Genomic DNA, 17,939 nt, shown 5'->3' on the forward strand with positions numbered 1-17,939 from the left:
GCCCAGATGCCCTACTTGTGCAAGACAAATCTAGGCATGAAAATAACGAGTTTGTAGTTTATTAAAGCAAATGGCATCTGTGCTTTTAATGCCAGAGATATCTGATAACTCTGCAAGGTTACTATGCCAGCTGTTGCTTTTTATTGGTGGTGGTTTAGTTTGATTGACCCATTAGAGTGAGACTTGAAGCCTCTTGCCCTGTGAGTACTTCCCTGCTTTAGCTTTTTTTCTTTATAGAAATTTGTAGTCTGTGGAGCTTGCTCTGCAAGTCGGATGAATTAAAAAGAAAAATTCTCATTCTTAGAGATGTTCTCTTCTTGATCTTAAACCCTATTTAAAATATATATACATATGTATCTTCCTTGTTTTCTGGGGATGTCAGTGCTTTTAGAGATGTATCGCGGTTTTATTTCCACACACCATAGTCTCTTTGAACCAGAATTCACCCCATCTTTCATTTGCTAACTTGTTCCCAAAGCACTCATTGCTTTTGAATTTCGGGAAAAACATCATGAAAAGAGCAGCTCTAATTGCATTCGGTGCAGGCTCATGCCTCATGTGAAACTTGCTTTTAAGTTGAGCAGCAAGAGTCTTAATAAATGACCTTTTAAATCTTATTTTTATTTTATTCAGGTATAGTAGTGTGCTCATTAATAATGATCCTGCAATAGGTCACCCATTAAAGCTTTATTGTTAATTAAATAGGAAGTAAGATGTATTAGATGTTTTCAAAATGAAAATGGGAGCTTTTAATAGATTCTCTGATTAAGAATACTGGTCTGCATACATGATGTTGCACTTGAAAAAAAATCACTGAGCTGTAGATAAAGTACTGTTTTGAGGCAAGCAAAACTTGCTTTCTTCCTCATCCCTTTCAGGGTTAAAAACTGCCTGCTTGTGAGAGTCTGACCTTGAGGAAGATGTATTGTCTTCTCTTACAGGAAGCGGGAGGCTATCAAAAAAATGTTTCACAAGTTTTTTGGTTTTTTTTTTGTTTGTTTGTAATATATCCAATCTTTTGTTTAAAAGGCATCGTACGTGAGGCAAAAGAAAGACCCTTACTTTGGTGATGGACAAAGGAAAAAGGACTGGCATAACAAAGAAGCCATAAGGAGGGACTCAGAGCGTGTGGGTATGTACGTAAAATTACTGTGCATGTTCTAATACAGATTGTATATCAGTTTGATTTTATTTAGTAGTCTGAGCGCAGAACGTATTGTTGAACTTCAGGGTCAAGATGCTGTTGGCATGATGCAACAGTTATTGCATTGTAATCCCAGTTAAAGCTGCCTCCACCAACTCTAAAATAACCATTATGAGATGAAAGGATGTCGATAACGTTCTGGTATTTTTAGGATAGGTACAGTATTGATTTTTAGAAGCTTACTATAAAAAAAAAAAAGCCTTTCCCAAAAGTGGTAAGGGATCCAGAAAGAAAAGAGGTGTAAAAAAATGTTGTTGATCATAACATTCATTCAACTTTTATTCCATTGTCCTGGATTTTGTCTTGCGTTATATAGAAGGGTCCATTTTGAGCATCACAGCTTTACGCTGGTGTGTCTGCAAGGGCTCTTCTTCCTCTGTACAAGAACTCAGGTTGTTAAATATACATATCCATCTGTGCTGAAAAAAGCAACATCGAGGTATTTAAACCATATGTATTCTTCCTGCTGTGAAACAAAAAATGTTCTATGGATCCTCCCCAGCATTGCCATAGCCCCTTCGTCTGTTTCTGATGTTAGAAGGAAGACTAACTTGTATGATTTGCACAGCTAAGTCATTCGTAGCAAAATCTCTTATCAAATAAAATTGTTAGGTTGATATGGTTGACCTAGCGCTAAGTATGACATACAGCACAGACCTAATGAAGGAGTTTTGAAAGGGCTATAAGATAACTGCCGTCCTTTTGATATATGGATTAGTTTCTGGCCAGTTAAGCACCAATTAGTAGTAACGATGCATGTTTACTTTCTGTCTATAGGAAATGGAGAACAGGGAAAACCTTACCCAATGACTGATGCAGAGCGGGTGGACCAGGCATACAGGGAAAATGGCTTTAATATCTTTGTCAGTGATAAAATTTCTCTGAATCGTTCCCTTCCAGACATCAGACATCCAAAGTGAGTACACAGTTTACGTTTCAACAAGCGAAAGTTTATAAGCTCTAAATTACCACATCTGCAAGAGTGCTCTCTTTATTTTATGGTCTTTTGTATCTTTGTCAAATACAAGCCTTTCACAGCTGGGTTCCTGTTGGCACTGCTGTCTTACTCATAAAGGACAGTGTGTAATGATTGCAATGGGAAATGGAGGAGACAAACCAGGAAAAAAATGACTTTCAATTCCAAATTAGTTAAAATTACTAAAATCTTGCAGCCCTGCACAAAAGGAATCTTGAACTTAAACAAGAGGTGTGACGTTGCAAGAGATGAAGCAGGCAGTTCAGTTCCTGAGCCCACGGACATAGCCAACAACTTTTAGCAGCTAACAAGACAGAGCTATTTCTCTCTATAGTACAAGCTGGTGTAAATGTCTGACTTGCTTCACAAGTGCACTAAGCACAGTTGGGTAATAACTTTGTCACTAAACACTGTTTGATTCTTAGGTTTGCCTGTAGCTGGAAATGACCATGAAATTTTTAGGAGCAGAACAAGACTGGGGTAGCTCCACTCTGTGTGAGGAAGAGTTTTATCAGCAATAACATCTTCCTCTTAAAAACCTTTCCAGGGCTTTTAAGTAGAAACTAGTTCTGACTGAATTTTGGATTTTGAGTTCACCTATTTAACTCTTGTTGATACAAAGCTGAGAGGTTTTTAAACTGCAGATTTTAATTTGAAAGCCTTGTTAGACATTTGAGTGAAAGCTTGTTTTGTGCAAAGCCATTTTTATCACAACTTAGTGAATCTGAATCCAGCATTTACTTTATGTATGAGGTATAATTTGCAGAAATTGGTTTTTATAATTTGGGCATTTGAAAGCTCCTCTTCAGCTGTTACAGCCACCTAACCATATACTCTATCTTGACACCCTTTCTCAATGTATACCCATAAACCGGCGTAGTGAGTATAGCTCTATAAATGCTTTAGGCATACAACTGAAATGTTTAAGTATAGAGGTTGTTCAGGTAACTAAAGATGTTTGGTCCGCTAATACTGAAATTCTAGGACATAGTTTGAGATTGCTAACTTAAATAGTTTCCTTTTGGGGCTGCCATGGGCTGTCAGAATTTAAGCTTTAGACAATACAAGTATTTCCTCACCTGAGGTGTTAATATATCACCTTACATTCCCCAATGCTTCACAAAGTTGCTGATCCCTCGTTGCTAATTCTGCAATTTAAACTTTTTAAAAATGTGAAACTTCTGACTCTAGTCCCCAGTTAAAATTAATAAGTGAAGTGTCTAAGTCACCAACACCTTAAGCTGGGATTAATGATCCTGCTGCAGCTGGTTTTGCTTGATGTTTGACACATCCTTTCCCCCAAAGTAGTGAGTTATAATTGCGGAGGTCTCAAGATGAGGATAAACAACATGTATATAATGGATGCTAGGATTAGCTGGGCAGGGAATGGGGCTGCATTTAATGGAGATCTTCAGTAAAGGAATTCACAACTGGAAAGGTCTGTTGTGCATTCCCTACCCATTAAAAGAAAAGATACACTTGAGGTGCTATGTTTCATGTTATTTGGGAGCCGGATCGGGGCAATTCATAATGAAGTTTGGCTGAGGTAAAGTCCATAAAGAGCACTATAGAAAGAAGCAAGCTGTGTTTTAAAGCACTTGTTTTACCTAGCCTTTTATTTTTGGTAAGAGTATGGGAATTCAGAGGTCTGAAAGTGTGCCCAGAGGTAGAAGGGAGTGTAAGCACAAGGTGAACTGGCGAAAAAAAGAGATCTGGCCTGCCTTTTTACTATGCTTTGGGACCATGGTTGAGGTTCTTCCCAACAGCTGGCCTGGGGAGGGACAGAAGCAGCCACTGTTTGCAGCAGTGAGGTGCTGGAGCCGCTGTGCAGCTCTGCAGCCTCAGGAGAGGGGAGAGCCCTGTTATCTCCACGAACTCTGGCCGGCGTTCCCCTGCCTGGGCAGAGATGCCAGCTGGCTTGCATCGCCTGTCAGGGTCTGGAAATCCCGTGGATTTCCAAACACTCATGCTGACACTGAACCAGCTCGCTTCTGAGATGTTCTGTGTGGATGTGTGTGAACCAGTGCCTCACCTCTGCTTTTAAATGTGGAAACCTGCAGGGCACTGGGGAAAGGAGCATGCTGGATGGATCTACCTTGTGCACCCAAGACGATGCAGCCTTTTGTTTCAGCAGTCATGTCTTCCCCAGTTAATAGTTCCTCTATGTGCCTCTGTTTTTTTAATATTAAATACTAATTTTACAGGTCTTGTAAAGCAATTGCCGATGTGATAGCTGGAGGGAAACTGTTTCTTTCCATGTTTAATGGTTAAACTTAATAGCTAAAGTTTCTACTTGTTCAAGTCAGAAAATGAGAATTGCAGTTTAAGAAGGGTTAGAAGAGATTTGGGGGATCTTGTTTCATACTGTAACAGAATTATAGATAGTAGCTACCTCAGAAGAAGGTTGATTGCAATGCCAAGGACTGGATGAAAGCAGTCCGTGCAGCTTTATTTTGCATCTTGAATCTGTGCATTGCAGCCATAGCCTGCAAGCTCTTGGCAGTACCCCAAGACAATTCATTAGACCCAGAATAAGCCACTGTCCTTTCACACAGGCACCGCAGTCACTTCCTGTAATCACAGATTTATTGGGCTTGTATAACGTAGGTGTATCCTTCTCCATTCCCTGGGAAAGGCACCAGGAAAAAGCTTCCAGTGCCAGAGCTATTTTGTTCCCATCTGCCCTTCTGAGAACAGGGAGGGAACCACCTGTGTGCATGCAATCTGCTGTGCATGTGCTAAAATCCTACTCTGCAAATCAGCTCTCACGTGATAAGCACAGTGTTGTGGCAGGGCAGTGAGTGGAGGATGGCCTCCCTCCTGTGATAGTGGAAAGAGGACAGCCCACCCTGCTAGCCCTGTCGTTAACATGTTCCAAAAATCCGTGCTCATGTACTTACCTCTGTCTGTTTTGCACTGGACTGGGGTTTTGGGAATGTAATAGATTTACCTGCTAGTGAACAGCTGCTAGGTAATTTTAACTATAACTGTGCTTTGTATGGCCTTAGGTCTTACCTGTTTAAAAAAGTTCAAACTCCACTCCCAGGGCTGCACCTGCAGGAAAATAAACACTGCACTTACTGCATTAGTCTGAATGTTCTTCGGGAGGCTATCCTGAAAACACACCCGCAAGACAAGGGAGCATTACCCCTATTTCAGACTTAAGGGAGACTAACGGCATGGGGGAATGCCCACAAATTTGAGGGGTCCATATGGTGACTCTGAGGATCTGAGTTTCCAGTCTCATTCCAGTTCTCCAGTGCTTTGTGTTCAAAACAAGGTAAACTAGACCAGGTCAGTGTTGTCTTGAATAAGTGGGTTTTTAGGCAGTTACATAAATTGGATGAACTGAGTTGCTTGATGGAAATTACTATGGAAGTGTTAGTGTCTCTTGGCACCACCTTTGACCTTATTCTATCTATGTCCAGCTGCAAGAATAAACTATACCTGGAGAAGCTTCCGAACACCAGTGTGATCATACCGTTCCACAACGAAGGATGGTCCTCTCTCCTCCGCACAGTGCACAGCGTCCTGAACCGCTCCCCTCCCGAGCTGATAGCAGAGATAGTGCTGGTGGATGACTTCAGTGACAGAGGTATGATAATTCACGAGTAACGTGTTACCCTATCTTTATCTCTGCTTATCTACTTAAGGGATCAATGAACTTGCGAACAGGTGTATAAGGAAGGTGACTAGAGGATTTCTTTCTGGCCAGCAGCAGAGTTCAGGTAAATCTTGTTCCAGGATATTTTAAAGGCCAAAAGTCTAGCAAAAATCATGTTCCATATTCAGTTTGTGCTATTTTAGCTATTGATAGCATAGGCTGTCCTGTGTTTTGGACACCACAAAGAGGGAGCTAGCTGAGCAGGATTTGGTGTTTGACATTTGGAATTCCAAAAACAAACAAAAAAAAACTGGGGTGGAAGGGAAATAGCTCACTCCTCCATCTCATGTTTTCTTCTAGATACAGAATGGAAACCTTGGTAAAAAGGTTTCCACCTTGGACTTGCAATGATTTGGCTTTTCTCCTGAATGTTGTGCCCCTGGAAAGTAAATCTGCAGCATCCAAAGCTTTGACTGCTCTCCCTTGCTGACTTACACTGTAGTACAAAATAGGGAGAGGGGTCTCAAGCAAAGAGCAATCATTTGGGATTGGGTTTAAGTGTTACATTTGAAGACAAAAAACTGCTGCCATAAGACATCACCATAAATGGAAGAACCATTTTTAGTTGTTGCAGCAACAATGTATACCAGGAGTTGCTGAATGTACTTGTTCTGTAGCAGAAAGATGAGATTTTTTTTCTCTGAAATATTTACATGCTGTGTGATTTAAATTAAGATAGAATTTAGTTTATATCTTGAGGTAAAACGTGTAGTTTGCACCCTTGCTATGGTGAAAAAGGCACTCAAGTGAAAGAAGAATGGATGTCTGTCCTGTAGACATTGCAGAGTTAATAAGATCAGGTGGAATTTGAAAGCCCTGTGAAATAGTTGGCTCTCCTGTGTTGGAGAGGGTACAGTGACTTTAAGGGATTAAGGTCAGACCTAGCAACTGTTTTCTCCATTAAAATTACTAAGATTATTTAGCTTCTTTACGAGCTGCATAGTTTGAGTCCTGCCACTGAGATTATACAACTGAGGATAAAGCACTCTGTATGGATACTAAAGGAGGCATCTTCAAAATTCTGGCACATAGGAAACTCCTAAAATGAGCTTGTGAGTATTTAGTGTTCTGACCTTTATTGACTTTAAAATAAGCACTACCCACTAGCTACAGTATTTGTTCTAAAGTATGTCTGTAATTAGTTTGCAAGCAAGGCATGCTGGTTGGAACAAATCAATCAGTTATATGAAGTATTTCTTTAGAGGATTTTCAGACTAAGCTGGGAGATAAAATACCCTCCCAACAAGGTCTCTTTATTGCTACTCAGTCTAGAAGCAAATTAGACATGCAGTAACCACAGCTGGATTGTACAAACAGGTTTCTTATGGGAAAAGTAGAAGTAATGAAATCTGGTCTTTCGTGGATCTGGTTTCCTTGTTCTCTAGATGTGTCCTTCTGGCCAGGTGACAGCACTTCTATGGCTCTCCCATCTCTGCTCCTCCTCAGTCCATGCACATGCCTTCTGTCCCTCTTGCTCTGTTCCACCTGCATCTGACAAGATGCAAGCTCTTCTAGTCAGTCATCCATCTTCCATACTGAGGTTGCAGGAAGTAGCTCAGATCGATTTGCGTGCAGCAACCATTTACAGATGAACACAGAAGACTGCTGGTGTTGGACAGGGAGCTGAATTGTCGAGGGAAGAGAATGAGACACAGGCACAGTGTGCTAATAAAAACCTTTTTTTGAAACCAATGTTTTCCCGCTAGCTCAGTTGATCTATGCATGTTGAGACAATTACTGGTTAGGATGAAGCATATTTCCTTCCCTGCTGTCAGTTCTGTATCTGCACTGTGGCGTTTCCTGCTGGCTGCTTCTCCTTCTCCTGCAGTCAGTGTTCCTTCCCTAACCACGCTGGAGCTGGCTTCCACATGCCTCCTGGAGTTTAAATAGATCCTTAGTCTTCAGGAGGCAGGAGCGCGAAGTCCTAAATACATAATCTTGACTCAAAAGGCTGTTGGTTAGAAGTTTCTGTTTTTAATTTGTGTTTTTTTTAAAAGTCTTGCTTTAACCCAAGACCTGAAAACTGATAATTTAACACCTCAAATTGAGCTGTGTGAAGGAGCAGAGGCTCTGGGAAAACTTTTACTTCGCATGTATGCTTGAGAAAGCCACATTCTTGGATATGGGCTGTTAGATCACTGCGCTGGTTATTTATCTCCTGTCCTGAGCTGATGACCATCACCACCTCTGTTCCACAGAACTGGTGAGCAGTTAATAGTGAGGAGAGTTTTTCTTTGAAAATCATAAATGATTAGTCTTCTGTGTTGTCTGCCAAGTGGAATGCTATGCTTCTATTTCAAACACTAGTCCCACAGATTTGTAACAATCTTTCTTCTGAAATTATAGAACCATTGTTGAACATGGTGATAGCTGGAGGGCCTGTTTGAGATCAGAGAAGCATAGTAAGAACAGTAAATGTCAGCTTCTTTCCCAAAGAGATCAGTAAACAGTCATCGTAAACTCCTGTGAATAGCAAAAGATGAGAAGAATAATCGCTCAATAAAACCCTATTATTTTTTTATCGAGAGATTATCCGGACAAGATAAAATATCAGATATACTCTGCTGTACCTCCTGGTGGCCTTTCACTTGAGGGTTGTCTAAACAGACCTCTAGCATTTTAATAGCTCATTAAAAAGACTAACCTTCAGAAACCGGGCTATCCCCAACAAGGAGACTGTATCCCTCTTGCTAGCACGTCTTGTGAACTGACCTGCATTTAGGGGTAAAGGTGCTGGAATTTGCACAGCTGCCCTTGGGGTTCTCCTGTTAGTGTTGCTCTGTTGTTCTGCTATTGCACTAGTTTCTGTAGGTGGTGATTAGTGTCAATCCATCAGTCTTTTTTGTCTATCTGGTCAATTCTCATACACGGAGAATCTTTACTTCACATAAAGAGGACTTAATAATAGAAATAGTAAGTATGGAGACACATCAGGAAGTATGTGGAGACACATCACATAGTAAGTGTGCTGCACACATCAGTGGTTTTCTGACTTTCCTAAGTTTTTCGTCTGTTTTCAAGCTTGAGAGTAAGAAATTCTTGGTGTGGTTATGAAGAGAGTTGAGAAGTCAGCTAACAGTGACAGGAGAGCGAAGACAGATTTCTGGGTTAGTTGGCGGCTGCTGTGTTCTCCGGCATACCTGAGAGGCAGCTGGGTTGCTTTCATTATTGGAGCTCTTGGACAGATGAATCATCTTCTGGAAGTGTCAACAGCCATTTATTTCTTAATTTGTTTGAGACACAATTCTGTGACCTTTAACAATAAACATTTTTCAGCCAAAAAAGGCTGTCCTGATGACAACAAATCGTAACAGCAAGCAGCAAAAGCTTTACAAGTCATGCTTTTGAAATGTTTCCTTTGCTTTGTATGTGAAAAATCTGAATGTGCTGGAACAACTTGCTGTCTGGAATTTTATTGGATGTCTGAAATATAAAGCAAATGATCAAAATCGAGCCTTATTTCAAAGTTAGTGCTGGATTCCATACCAACCACGTTGCTCTGGGAAAGCCCAGCTGTCAGTGGGACCAGTCTAATGCCATGCAGCGGTAGCGTCCAGTTTGCCTGAGCAGCAGGGCATGCTGTTGCCTCCAGCAGCTGCCTTTGCTAACACTGGGCTTTCTTTGTCTGTGGGGATACCCTTGTTAGATGGTCTTCATAATCTGGTTTAAAAGAAGCTGCTTTCCAGCATGTGCCATTGGTCACAATGGAGTAAATATTGTGGGGTGATTTATAGTTGGTCTCTATTATCAACATAGCATTCCCAAATAGGACTGCTATAACGACTCTCTTTTCCTGACCATAAGCATTTAAAAGGAATAGGCAGGCTTTAATATGCAGAAGAGTGTAGGTTATATTAAAGGGAGAAGCCAATTCAGTAGCTATTTCTGGAGAGTAAAAATGAGCTGCCTGACATTGTCTTTTCCTGCATCCCAGGGAGAACTGCTGAAGACCCATGCTAAAGACTCTCAGCTATATCATGGTGGTCCAAAATAACACCCTCTGGATAAGCAGAAATCAGAATGCTATACATGTGAATTATATCTTCAGAACTCCTGATCATAAAAATGCTTAGTTGTGGCAGTCCTACGTGGATTTGTGGCTTCGCTTTTCATTTATATGGCTATTCTTTAGTTCTGATCTCAGTTAAATTAAGCCTTTTCATATGCTGACTTGGAGGGTACTAATTATATCCCTCAGAGCTTGTTGTTACCAGAATGGCCCTAAGTAAACTAAAATGCTTTTTTCATGTATATCAATTTTCTCCTGGGGACTGTCAGATGTGAAACTTGTTTGCTTTTTGATTATTTAATTACAACACTGTTGAGCGGTAAGCGAGTTCCATTATATCATAGAAATGAGGAGGGGAAGAGAAGTTGAAATGCAGGTCAGTCTGTAACACTGCAGGTTTTTGTATCGACTCTGGCGTTTTATTATTGCCAGCAGGCAGTGAATAGCAGACAGGCAGTTTGTGGCTCTTCGGGGGCTGCTTCTGTTTCTAGGTGAACAATCTGAATCTACAGTTGGGAGGAGTCAAGCTGTTCATCTCAAGTGTGTCTTATGCAAAATGGATTGCTGGTCTCCGTCTAATTCTTGTAGCTTGCATGAGCAAGTGCAAAGCTGCGCTTGTCTCTTGCTACGTGAATGTTCAGCCCAGAGTTAAAAGAACAGGGCAGAGTTCCATCATCAAGGTCTTAGATAAAGATGTTCAATGGTATTAGCACTGATATCAACCCCTAGGGTACACAACTAGTGACTGTCCAGCCCCCTAGCTGTTGATTACAACCCTTAGGGCCTGAAAGCTCAGCCAGTTTTCAATCTACTGTCCACTTACCTAGCAAATATTTCAATTGGTTTGTCCATAAGGATGTTATGAGAGGCAGCATTGAAAGCTGACATGCCTTTATAGGTAAGAAAAACTCCAAAATGAGGGAATCCAAAAATCCAAATGTACTGGAAGAGTAGACCTAATAAAATGGGCTGCACAAGCACGTTGTATGCCCCAATGCCATAGTTGCCTTGTTGAGTCACCAAAAGGCAACGGCCTAGGCAAGACATACCTCAAAAAATTGAAGAAATTGTTTGTGTTAGTATGATTACCTGGAACAAACTGATATCATGTATTTTCTGACCTTCTTTTAAATTAAAAAGTCATATTTTTACCTTTTCACCTTTAGCAGTAATTGAAAATTTTAAATTATTCAAGGCATTGTAAACCTTGTGCTAGAAGGCTGTACCTCTTGTTGAATGTCATTTGAAAGAAACATCTTGCCAGGTATTTGGGGTTAGCTACATGCATAAGAAAACCTTCACACAGGCGGTTCAAAAGTACTTTGGGTAGGTATTTCTTATTTTATGGTCTAGCTTGACAGAAATCAGTGATTGTGGCTAAGTGCTTAAATTTCATATGCATCACATTTTACCATTTGGTTATTTGCATATTGCCTGACAGCCTGTTTTTACTCAGTTTTAAGACTCCTTTTGTGTAAATGGCAGTGTTTTAGTACAAGTGTTGTCCCTTGTTGAAGAATGAGAACCACAGCATCAGTCATCTCTGAAGCATATGTTACTTGCAAAGCCCTGTGGTGATACAGTGCTGAAGCTGAACGTGGCAGCACTGAAAATGCTGCAGTCTCGGAGCATCAGGGTTGTTCTGGAAGTGTTTGCTCAGCTGGGCTGTCAGCCTCACGGCGTAGTATGTATGTACAGCGGCAATACATAAAGACTTAGCGTCCTCTTTACAGTAGCCAGTCAAAATCCACACCTGTGACTGAAAGGCAGTAACAATTTTGAATGAATTTAATATATTTAATCCAATATGACAATGCAATTGCAAAATCAACCTTCTGGCTCTGAGATTAAAAAAAAAGTCTTTCAGAATGTGGCATGCACACTCAGTTATATTTGATTTTTAGGAGAAAAATGTTATAAGCAGGGTGCATGGGATTGTATTTTCCCTTGGGGGATCATTAGGGTGGTTCCAGGTTAAAACTTTGTCTTTCTTCCACCACCGCTCTGTTCCCCTGAGCTGTATTTTGTGAAAATTTAGGAGTTCTGAAAATGTTTTTGTTCATTCATTTTTAATGTCTTTTGCCATTTTTACAGGCTCTTTGCTTAGCTGTTTTTTTCAGCAGGACTGTGTGCAATAAGAATTATAGCGGCTGTTTTATGGTTGGAAGACACCTAAGTGTTGTGAGCCCAGAATACAACCTGAGACCACTGCTCATCTTTGAAAGACAGCAATAGTCTTTTAGACCCTTTAATAAAGGAGTCCAAGGAGTGTTTTCCCTGAGCAATGTCATCTGGCTTCACCTCTGATAAAGTTGCCTTTGACCAACATTTTTTCCATTTCATTCGTCCTCTCACCCTCTAGGGTTGCTCACTTTTCCCTGTTTGTGCTGTCTCCACCATTCTGTAGCTTGCTTCAAAGTTTCCTGTTGGGAGTCTTGGAGCTGATCTGTTCAGTGTCAAAGGTAGCTGCAGCCAAATCCCCTTTTTCCCTTTTAAAGATAAGTCCCCGTGACTTTTTAATATTTATATTGCAGTACAAGTAATTCTGAAGGTAACAATATGGGATAATCTGAATGGAAAACAAATGTGGGTAAGGCTACTTGGCTGAACCACAAGTAGCATAATTTGGTCTGAAGGGCATGTCACTAAGCACAGCATACTGAAGGGAAAAGGCAAGGGATGATTAATGTGTAATTTGGTGCAGCATCAGGTATGTAGCAAATACAACTCTGTTCCATTAACCACATCTGCCAGGCTTTAATTGAAAGAAATCATGCTCTTAGTATCTGAAATAGAAAAGGGTTTAAAACCTGAATTCTTTTTGATCTTTAAATGGAACAATAAAGGATTTATGCAGCTAAAGAGATTATCTTTTCATCTTTAGGCACAAGCACTGTAAAAGTCATTTTTTTCTTCTTAAATGCACTAAAGTGCATCTGGTTAGTACATCTCTGAATAGAGTGACTGTGCTTAGGACAAAGTGGTGACAGTTTTTCGTACTGAATTTTGAATATGATTATTTTAAAGCTTTTAACCTTGAAGTATTTGGGGGGAGGGAGGGAGGGAACAACAAGCTTTTCTTAGGCAACTGTTTTTCTACAACCTTTTCTTAAATGTTTCTTTCAAATTCTCATTTAGAACCTGTGAAAACTGTCTCAAACAACTTATAAAAGGATTATTTTTGTAAATTAAGTTACAGGATGAAGAGGTGGTTCTTTTTGCCCTTAACATTCATTGCAAATCATCTCAGGTTTATTTAGATTTTCATAACAGCTTTGAAATAACTATCAGTGACATCTCCCCTTGGGTAAGTGGCAGCAGGTTGGTCCTTCTAGGTACACACATTTGCAAGTCTGAGAAAAACATGCTTTTCACTTTCATTAGAATAAAATTACCACAAAACATACTCTTTGATATTTGTATGTCATTAAAATTCAGCTTCTGGATGATGCCCAGTTTCAGCATGGCCCTCTGTCTTGTGGTTTAACACTACCAGGTGCATGAAGTCACAGTGTAAGGAGTTAAGTATTTCTCAGACTTGCAGTCAAGTTCTAAGACTTTCAATGTTAAAATGCTTCTGATGGAAGCCAATACTTTAGCAATTTTTCTATGATGACTTTGACCTTTGACTATCACTCACTCAAGTAGTGGCACAAAATTACAAGTGAAATACGATTCAGGCTCCAAAGTCACTTACGTGGTTGTGACCCACAGTCTAGATGTGATGTTTATTACCAAAACTCCTGTGTGGATTAGGTACCACAGCAGAGTGTTTGTGTTGTTGTAGTGAATTTGTGGACTACGCAATATTCTATTCTATAGTGAGCACCGAGGAGGGAGGAGCATAAAGCCAGGTGCAGTTGTCCAATTTCAGTTAATGAGAACAAGTAATTTGTTCTCTACGTCTGGCCATGTCTGATGGATGTGGGATATTTCAGAAAAGTGACTGATAAGATTTGCTTTGGATGCACAACGAAATGTGGATGGGATTCAATTTTCTATTTTTTTCCTGTTTGAGTATTCATTTTTTAATGTCTTCAAATGCTGTTTCTGTACCTGTGTGTACCTTCGTAAAGGGATATCTAAAAATTGCATTGTTCATTAAGCAATGTCTGTAGAGTATTAAAAGTATATTCTCTAGTGTTTTAAAGGACCTGAGGGCCCATTTTAGTTGTTTACTTGAGCTTTTTTTGTGACAGCCTAAATTAACTCACTGGTTTACTTTTCATCTTCTTGTATTTATTACTTTAAGATCAGTTGCTACTGCTGAAGGATCCTTCTGGAAAGGAGATGAGGTAGATTAAAAGGGTCCAGTTTACTCTGACCTCTTTCTGAGCTAATTATTTTGTAGTGAAGGATGTCTGGCAAACTAAAGTTTAGAGAAAATAATTGAGGAGCAGGCTTTCCATTACAGCTCATTAAATAAATCTAACTGCATCGCTTGCTATTATGATACCCAATGCATGTAGCTAGCTATTAGTGCAAGCTGCAGGAAAACAGATTTAATTTTCTTCTCCTCACCTTGAAGTATGTGTCCTCATCTACTAAAAGTCAAAAATATCTAGATACCTGTCAGCTGCAGTGCAAATCAGCATTTTAATGCTTTACAGCTGCTTCTCTATAGAAGCTAATTAGAAATGTGATTTGAACACCCTTTGCCAGAGCTTGTATGTGATGTCTGCTATTGGTAATCACAGTTTCTGCTATTTCAGTGAACGTTTTCAGTGGTATTGACCAAGCAGCTGTTCTAACATAGGGACTTTGATACAGGTGGAAACTTCTTTGGTTTGAGAAAATCGGTAGGTAATGCAATTTAGAAATAGAAGCGATAATCTAAAACATTTTCTGCACAGATTTAATTGCAGTGATATTTTCTCAATAAAGAAGTGGGACACTCGTTCTTTCAACATAGCATCTATTCATAAATATCATGGAAACTTTTGTTGCCTGTTACCAGTAAGCTAGGTGTGTGATGTCTCCAGTGGAGCATGGTAGTTTGCTGTGTTGGACAGTGGAGGCCAAGGCTGAAGGTGTCAAAGCAGCACACCTTCAGCTATCAGCACTACCCTCTCCCCTGTGTCATCGAGCTAGAATGAATGTGTGAGGTGAGAACAATATTGTTTTCCATTATATGTTTTAGTTGTGGTATCAGCACAGCTGTGAACAGTCCTGGATTTGTGCTTCAGGACTTAATAGATTTACTGACCTTTCTGGCAGATGTCAGCAACTTACTGTAATAGTTGCATTTCTTGCCAATAAAGTAAACAAGAGCATTGGGAACTGATGGCAAAGAGGTCTGGAAGAAATGAGTGAAGTGTTAAGTTTGTAAAATAAATTTCTTAAAAGCCAGAGTTTGTTACTACAAGTCAAATATCTGTTTTTTTTTCTGCATCTATATTGGTAACTTTTTCTTTGACAAATATTTCATTTTTTGTTCTCTGACTTACAGACTACAATGCAAATGTTTTGTCATTCATGGTTAATAATATAAGAGTATCATCATAGGAATGATGGATTATCAGTTTTCTAATACTCTGGCTGCAACCCCAAAGCAAAAATTTTGTAGATCTGTGCTATTAATTTTAGCCTTCATAATTATTCTTCCTCACCTTAGACACTTGAGATCAAAGCTTTTGGACTCCAAAGGGATGCGTTCCTATCAAATCAAAGCAACTTTCAAGTGGGTCATCTTGGACCTAATGGCATATTCTCTAACAGAAAAGTCCAGAATAGATTTTTCTGTTAATTCTTGCACTTTCTAGAATCCTTCCTGTGTTGTTATTTTGCACAGACCAAATACTTTCAGGCCAAGAAGTTCTCTTTGCCTTTATCAGCAGTATTCACGTAAAGCTGAACCTCTGTGGACTGGCTTGTTTGTGGTTGTTTTTCTTTTTTTTTGCTTTTCTCCAGCAAAAATCAGAAACTTTTAAGGCTTTAATCTCCCAGCTTTGATATGTTCCAAAATGTTTCAGCACAAAATGTCTTAACGCTTTATCTGCCTGCATCTCTCCAGTTGATGGCAATTTGGTGGTTGTTTGATCTCAGTCATAGGTTTTAGTCATGATATCTTACCCAATACATCACTATCCGCAGTGCAAGTAGTATACTGACACACTAACCAGAAGTAGAAGCAGCTAACCCCTCTAGCACAGCAGCTTCCTCTGACTCATTCATTCCCTGTGCATTTGTTCTGTTTTGAAGCCTGCTGATTGCAGAGTTGTGTTGAGTTGGTTATGTCCTGTGAGTAAACTTCTGAAACGCTTTTACACCCTTGCTTGTCTCTGCAGTGCTCAAAAAGCAATTGATAATATGGATTAAAGGCAGTTAAAGATTAATTTAGTCTCATGATTTTTAATTCCAGTAGGGAAAGTGAAGTATAAACTTTCAGGATCCTGAACCAGCGTGTGGCGCATACATGAGCCTCTGACTACTGTCAGTGGCGATGCCATTGGTGCAATGGCTTGTCTTAACGATTTTCAGTGCTTTCATCTGCCCATGCAGTATTTCTCAATTTAGTGAAAGTATATTAGCATTGAGCAGGAGTACAGACATCCCCATGGTTAAGCAGCTAGATAATCAAAAACACCAGTTTGGCCTCAAGATGAGGGCACAGATTCCCCACTTTAAAGGCAGTATTTGGGACAGTAATGCCCTTCCTGCTAGTCACCATGGCTACATCTAACTTGTGCTGAATATTAAGTGTGCTGCAAGGAGTTTGCTTCTGTTTCAGCTGCTGCGAAGGCTATGTAGCTGAAAAACTGTAGCTATGTAGTATGTCAGCAAAATATTCTCTGGTATCAAAAGCAATTAACAGGGAAATAACTGAATCACAAAATCACCTCTTTGGATCAAATACAGTCAACAGAGGAGGAAAAAAACTAAGTGGGTGCTTTAATCTTGATACATATTTAATGAAATTGGAAGGGAGAAGAGTAAACTAATGAGAATGACTGTTTCATCCTAGGAAAGACTGGTGCAGAAAGAGAAACTAATATTGTAAATGAAGTAGGGAGTCAGTATGGAAGATGTAAGAACTGATGCATACAACACAGGCTGGCTCCACTGTTCTTAATGAACAAAAGGTGCTTAAACCTTACAGCATGAAGGAAGGATGAGTAAATGATTTTTTTTCTGGATTCCCTCAGGAAGAAACAGTACAAATTAAACTTTCCTGAAAGAATAAAAGGCTATGCCATAGCTAAGATGATCATTCCTTATGTATTTCCCTCGTTGGGAAATGCAGCCTATACTAAACTTTCCCTGGGGTCTAGGTGTATTTATATGTTATGCCATTAAGTGAATTTTCTCATTTCATGGTTAATCCTTTATCTCTGTTCACTCCCATTATCTCCTGAAAACATAACTGAGCAGGGTTTGGATGTCAGCTCTAGGGTGGAGGAAGCTATGAGAAAGTTCCCTTTACAAATTCAGGAAGTTATTGATACGTGTAAGGCATCTGAAGTCTAAACAACTTGAGTTTATGAAAGCATGCAGCACAGGTTTGCACATGTGGCCTTTGCCCCCAGCAACTTGCAGTCCGCCTTATTTCTTAGGTCTTCTACTTTTGTGCATTTTATTGTACATACAGTTAACATTTCTGTCAGTGAACATCTAGGAAGAGAACAAATATTTCCAGAAACCTAATTATATAATATACAGTCTCTGTATATACAGTGAATATACAGTCTATACAGCTAATATATATGATATACAGTCTCTGTATATTATATGTATTAGCAAGTAGGGTGGTACAGCTTCCCCAGGGCTGAGACCCAACACTGATGCAGGGTGTGCTGTGAAAACTGGGCACAGTCCCCACTGCCAGCGAAGCAGGACAGAGTGTTGGCACAGCGCAGGTCTGCAGAGCTAAATGTCATTTTTAGGCAGTCTACCACAGAATTATAATTAGGGAAGCAACAGCTATTGATATTCTCCCTTCCCAGGCCTTTTCTTCTTCCTTTGTAAGAAGATTCTGCTTGGAAGGCTGTGATCAGCTTAATCAGTTGCTATTATTGGGACTGGCGTTCACAGTAATTTATTAAATCAGTTTATTATCCTCTGAAACTTCACTGATCAGAGAGTGAAA

General features: G+C 39.8%; 1 protein-coding gene across 3 annotated transcripts in view; it reads left to right on the plus strand.

Moving 5' to 3' along the window:
- GALNT10 (polypeptide N-acetylgalactosaminyltransferase 10) overlaps positions 1 to 17,939 on the plus strand; it is an 87,661-nt gene that overhangs the window by 40,892 nt on the left and 28,830 nt on the right. For all 3 annotated transcript variants that reach the window (XM_083798613.1, XM_083798614.1, XM_083798615.1), the window contains exons 2-4: positions 1,030 to 1,132; positions 1,982 to 2,120; positions 5,609 to 5,775. In XM_083798613.1, the coding sequence (XP_083654739.1) occupies positions 1,030 to 1,132; positions 1,982 to 2,120; positions 5,609 to 5,775 (409 nt within the window). The remainder of the gene's footprint in view (positions 1 to 1,029; positions 1,133 to 1,981; positions 2,121 to 5,608; positions 5,776 to 17,939) is intronic.

This window comes from Anser anser (genome assembly GCF_964211835.1).
Source record: "Anser anser genome assembly, chromosome: 14".
Taxonomy (NCBI): Eukaryota; Metazoa; Chordata; class Aves; order Anseriformes; family Anatidae; genus Anser; species Anser anser.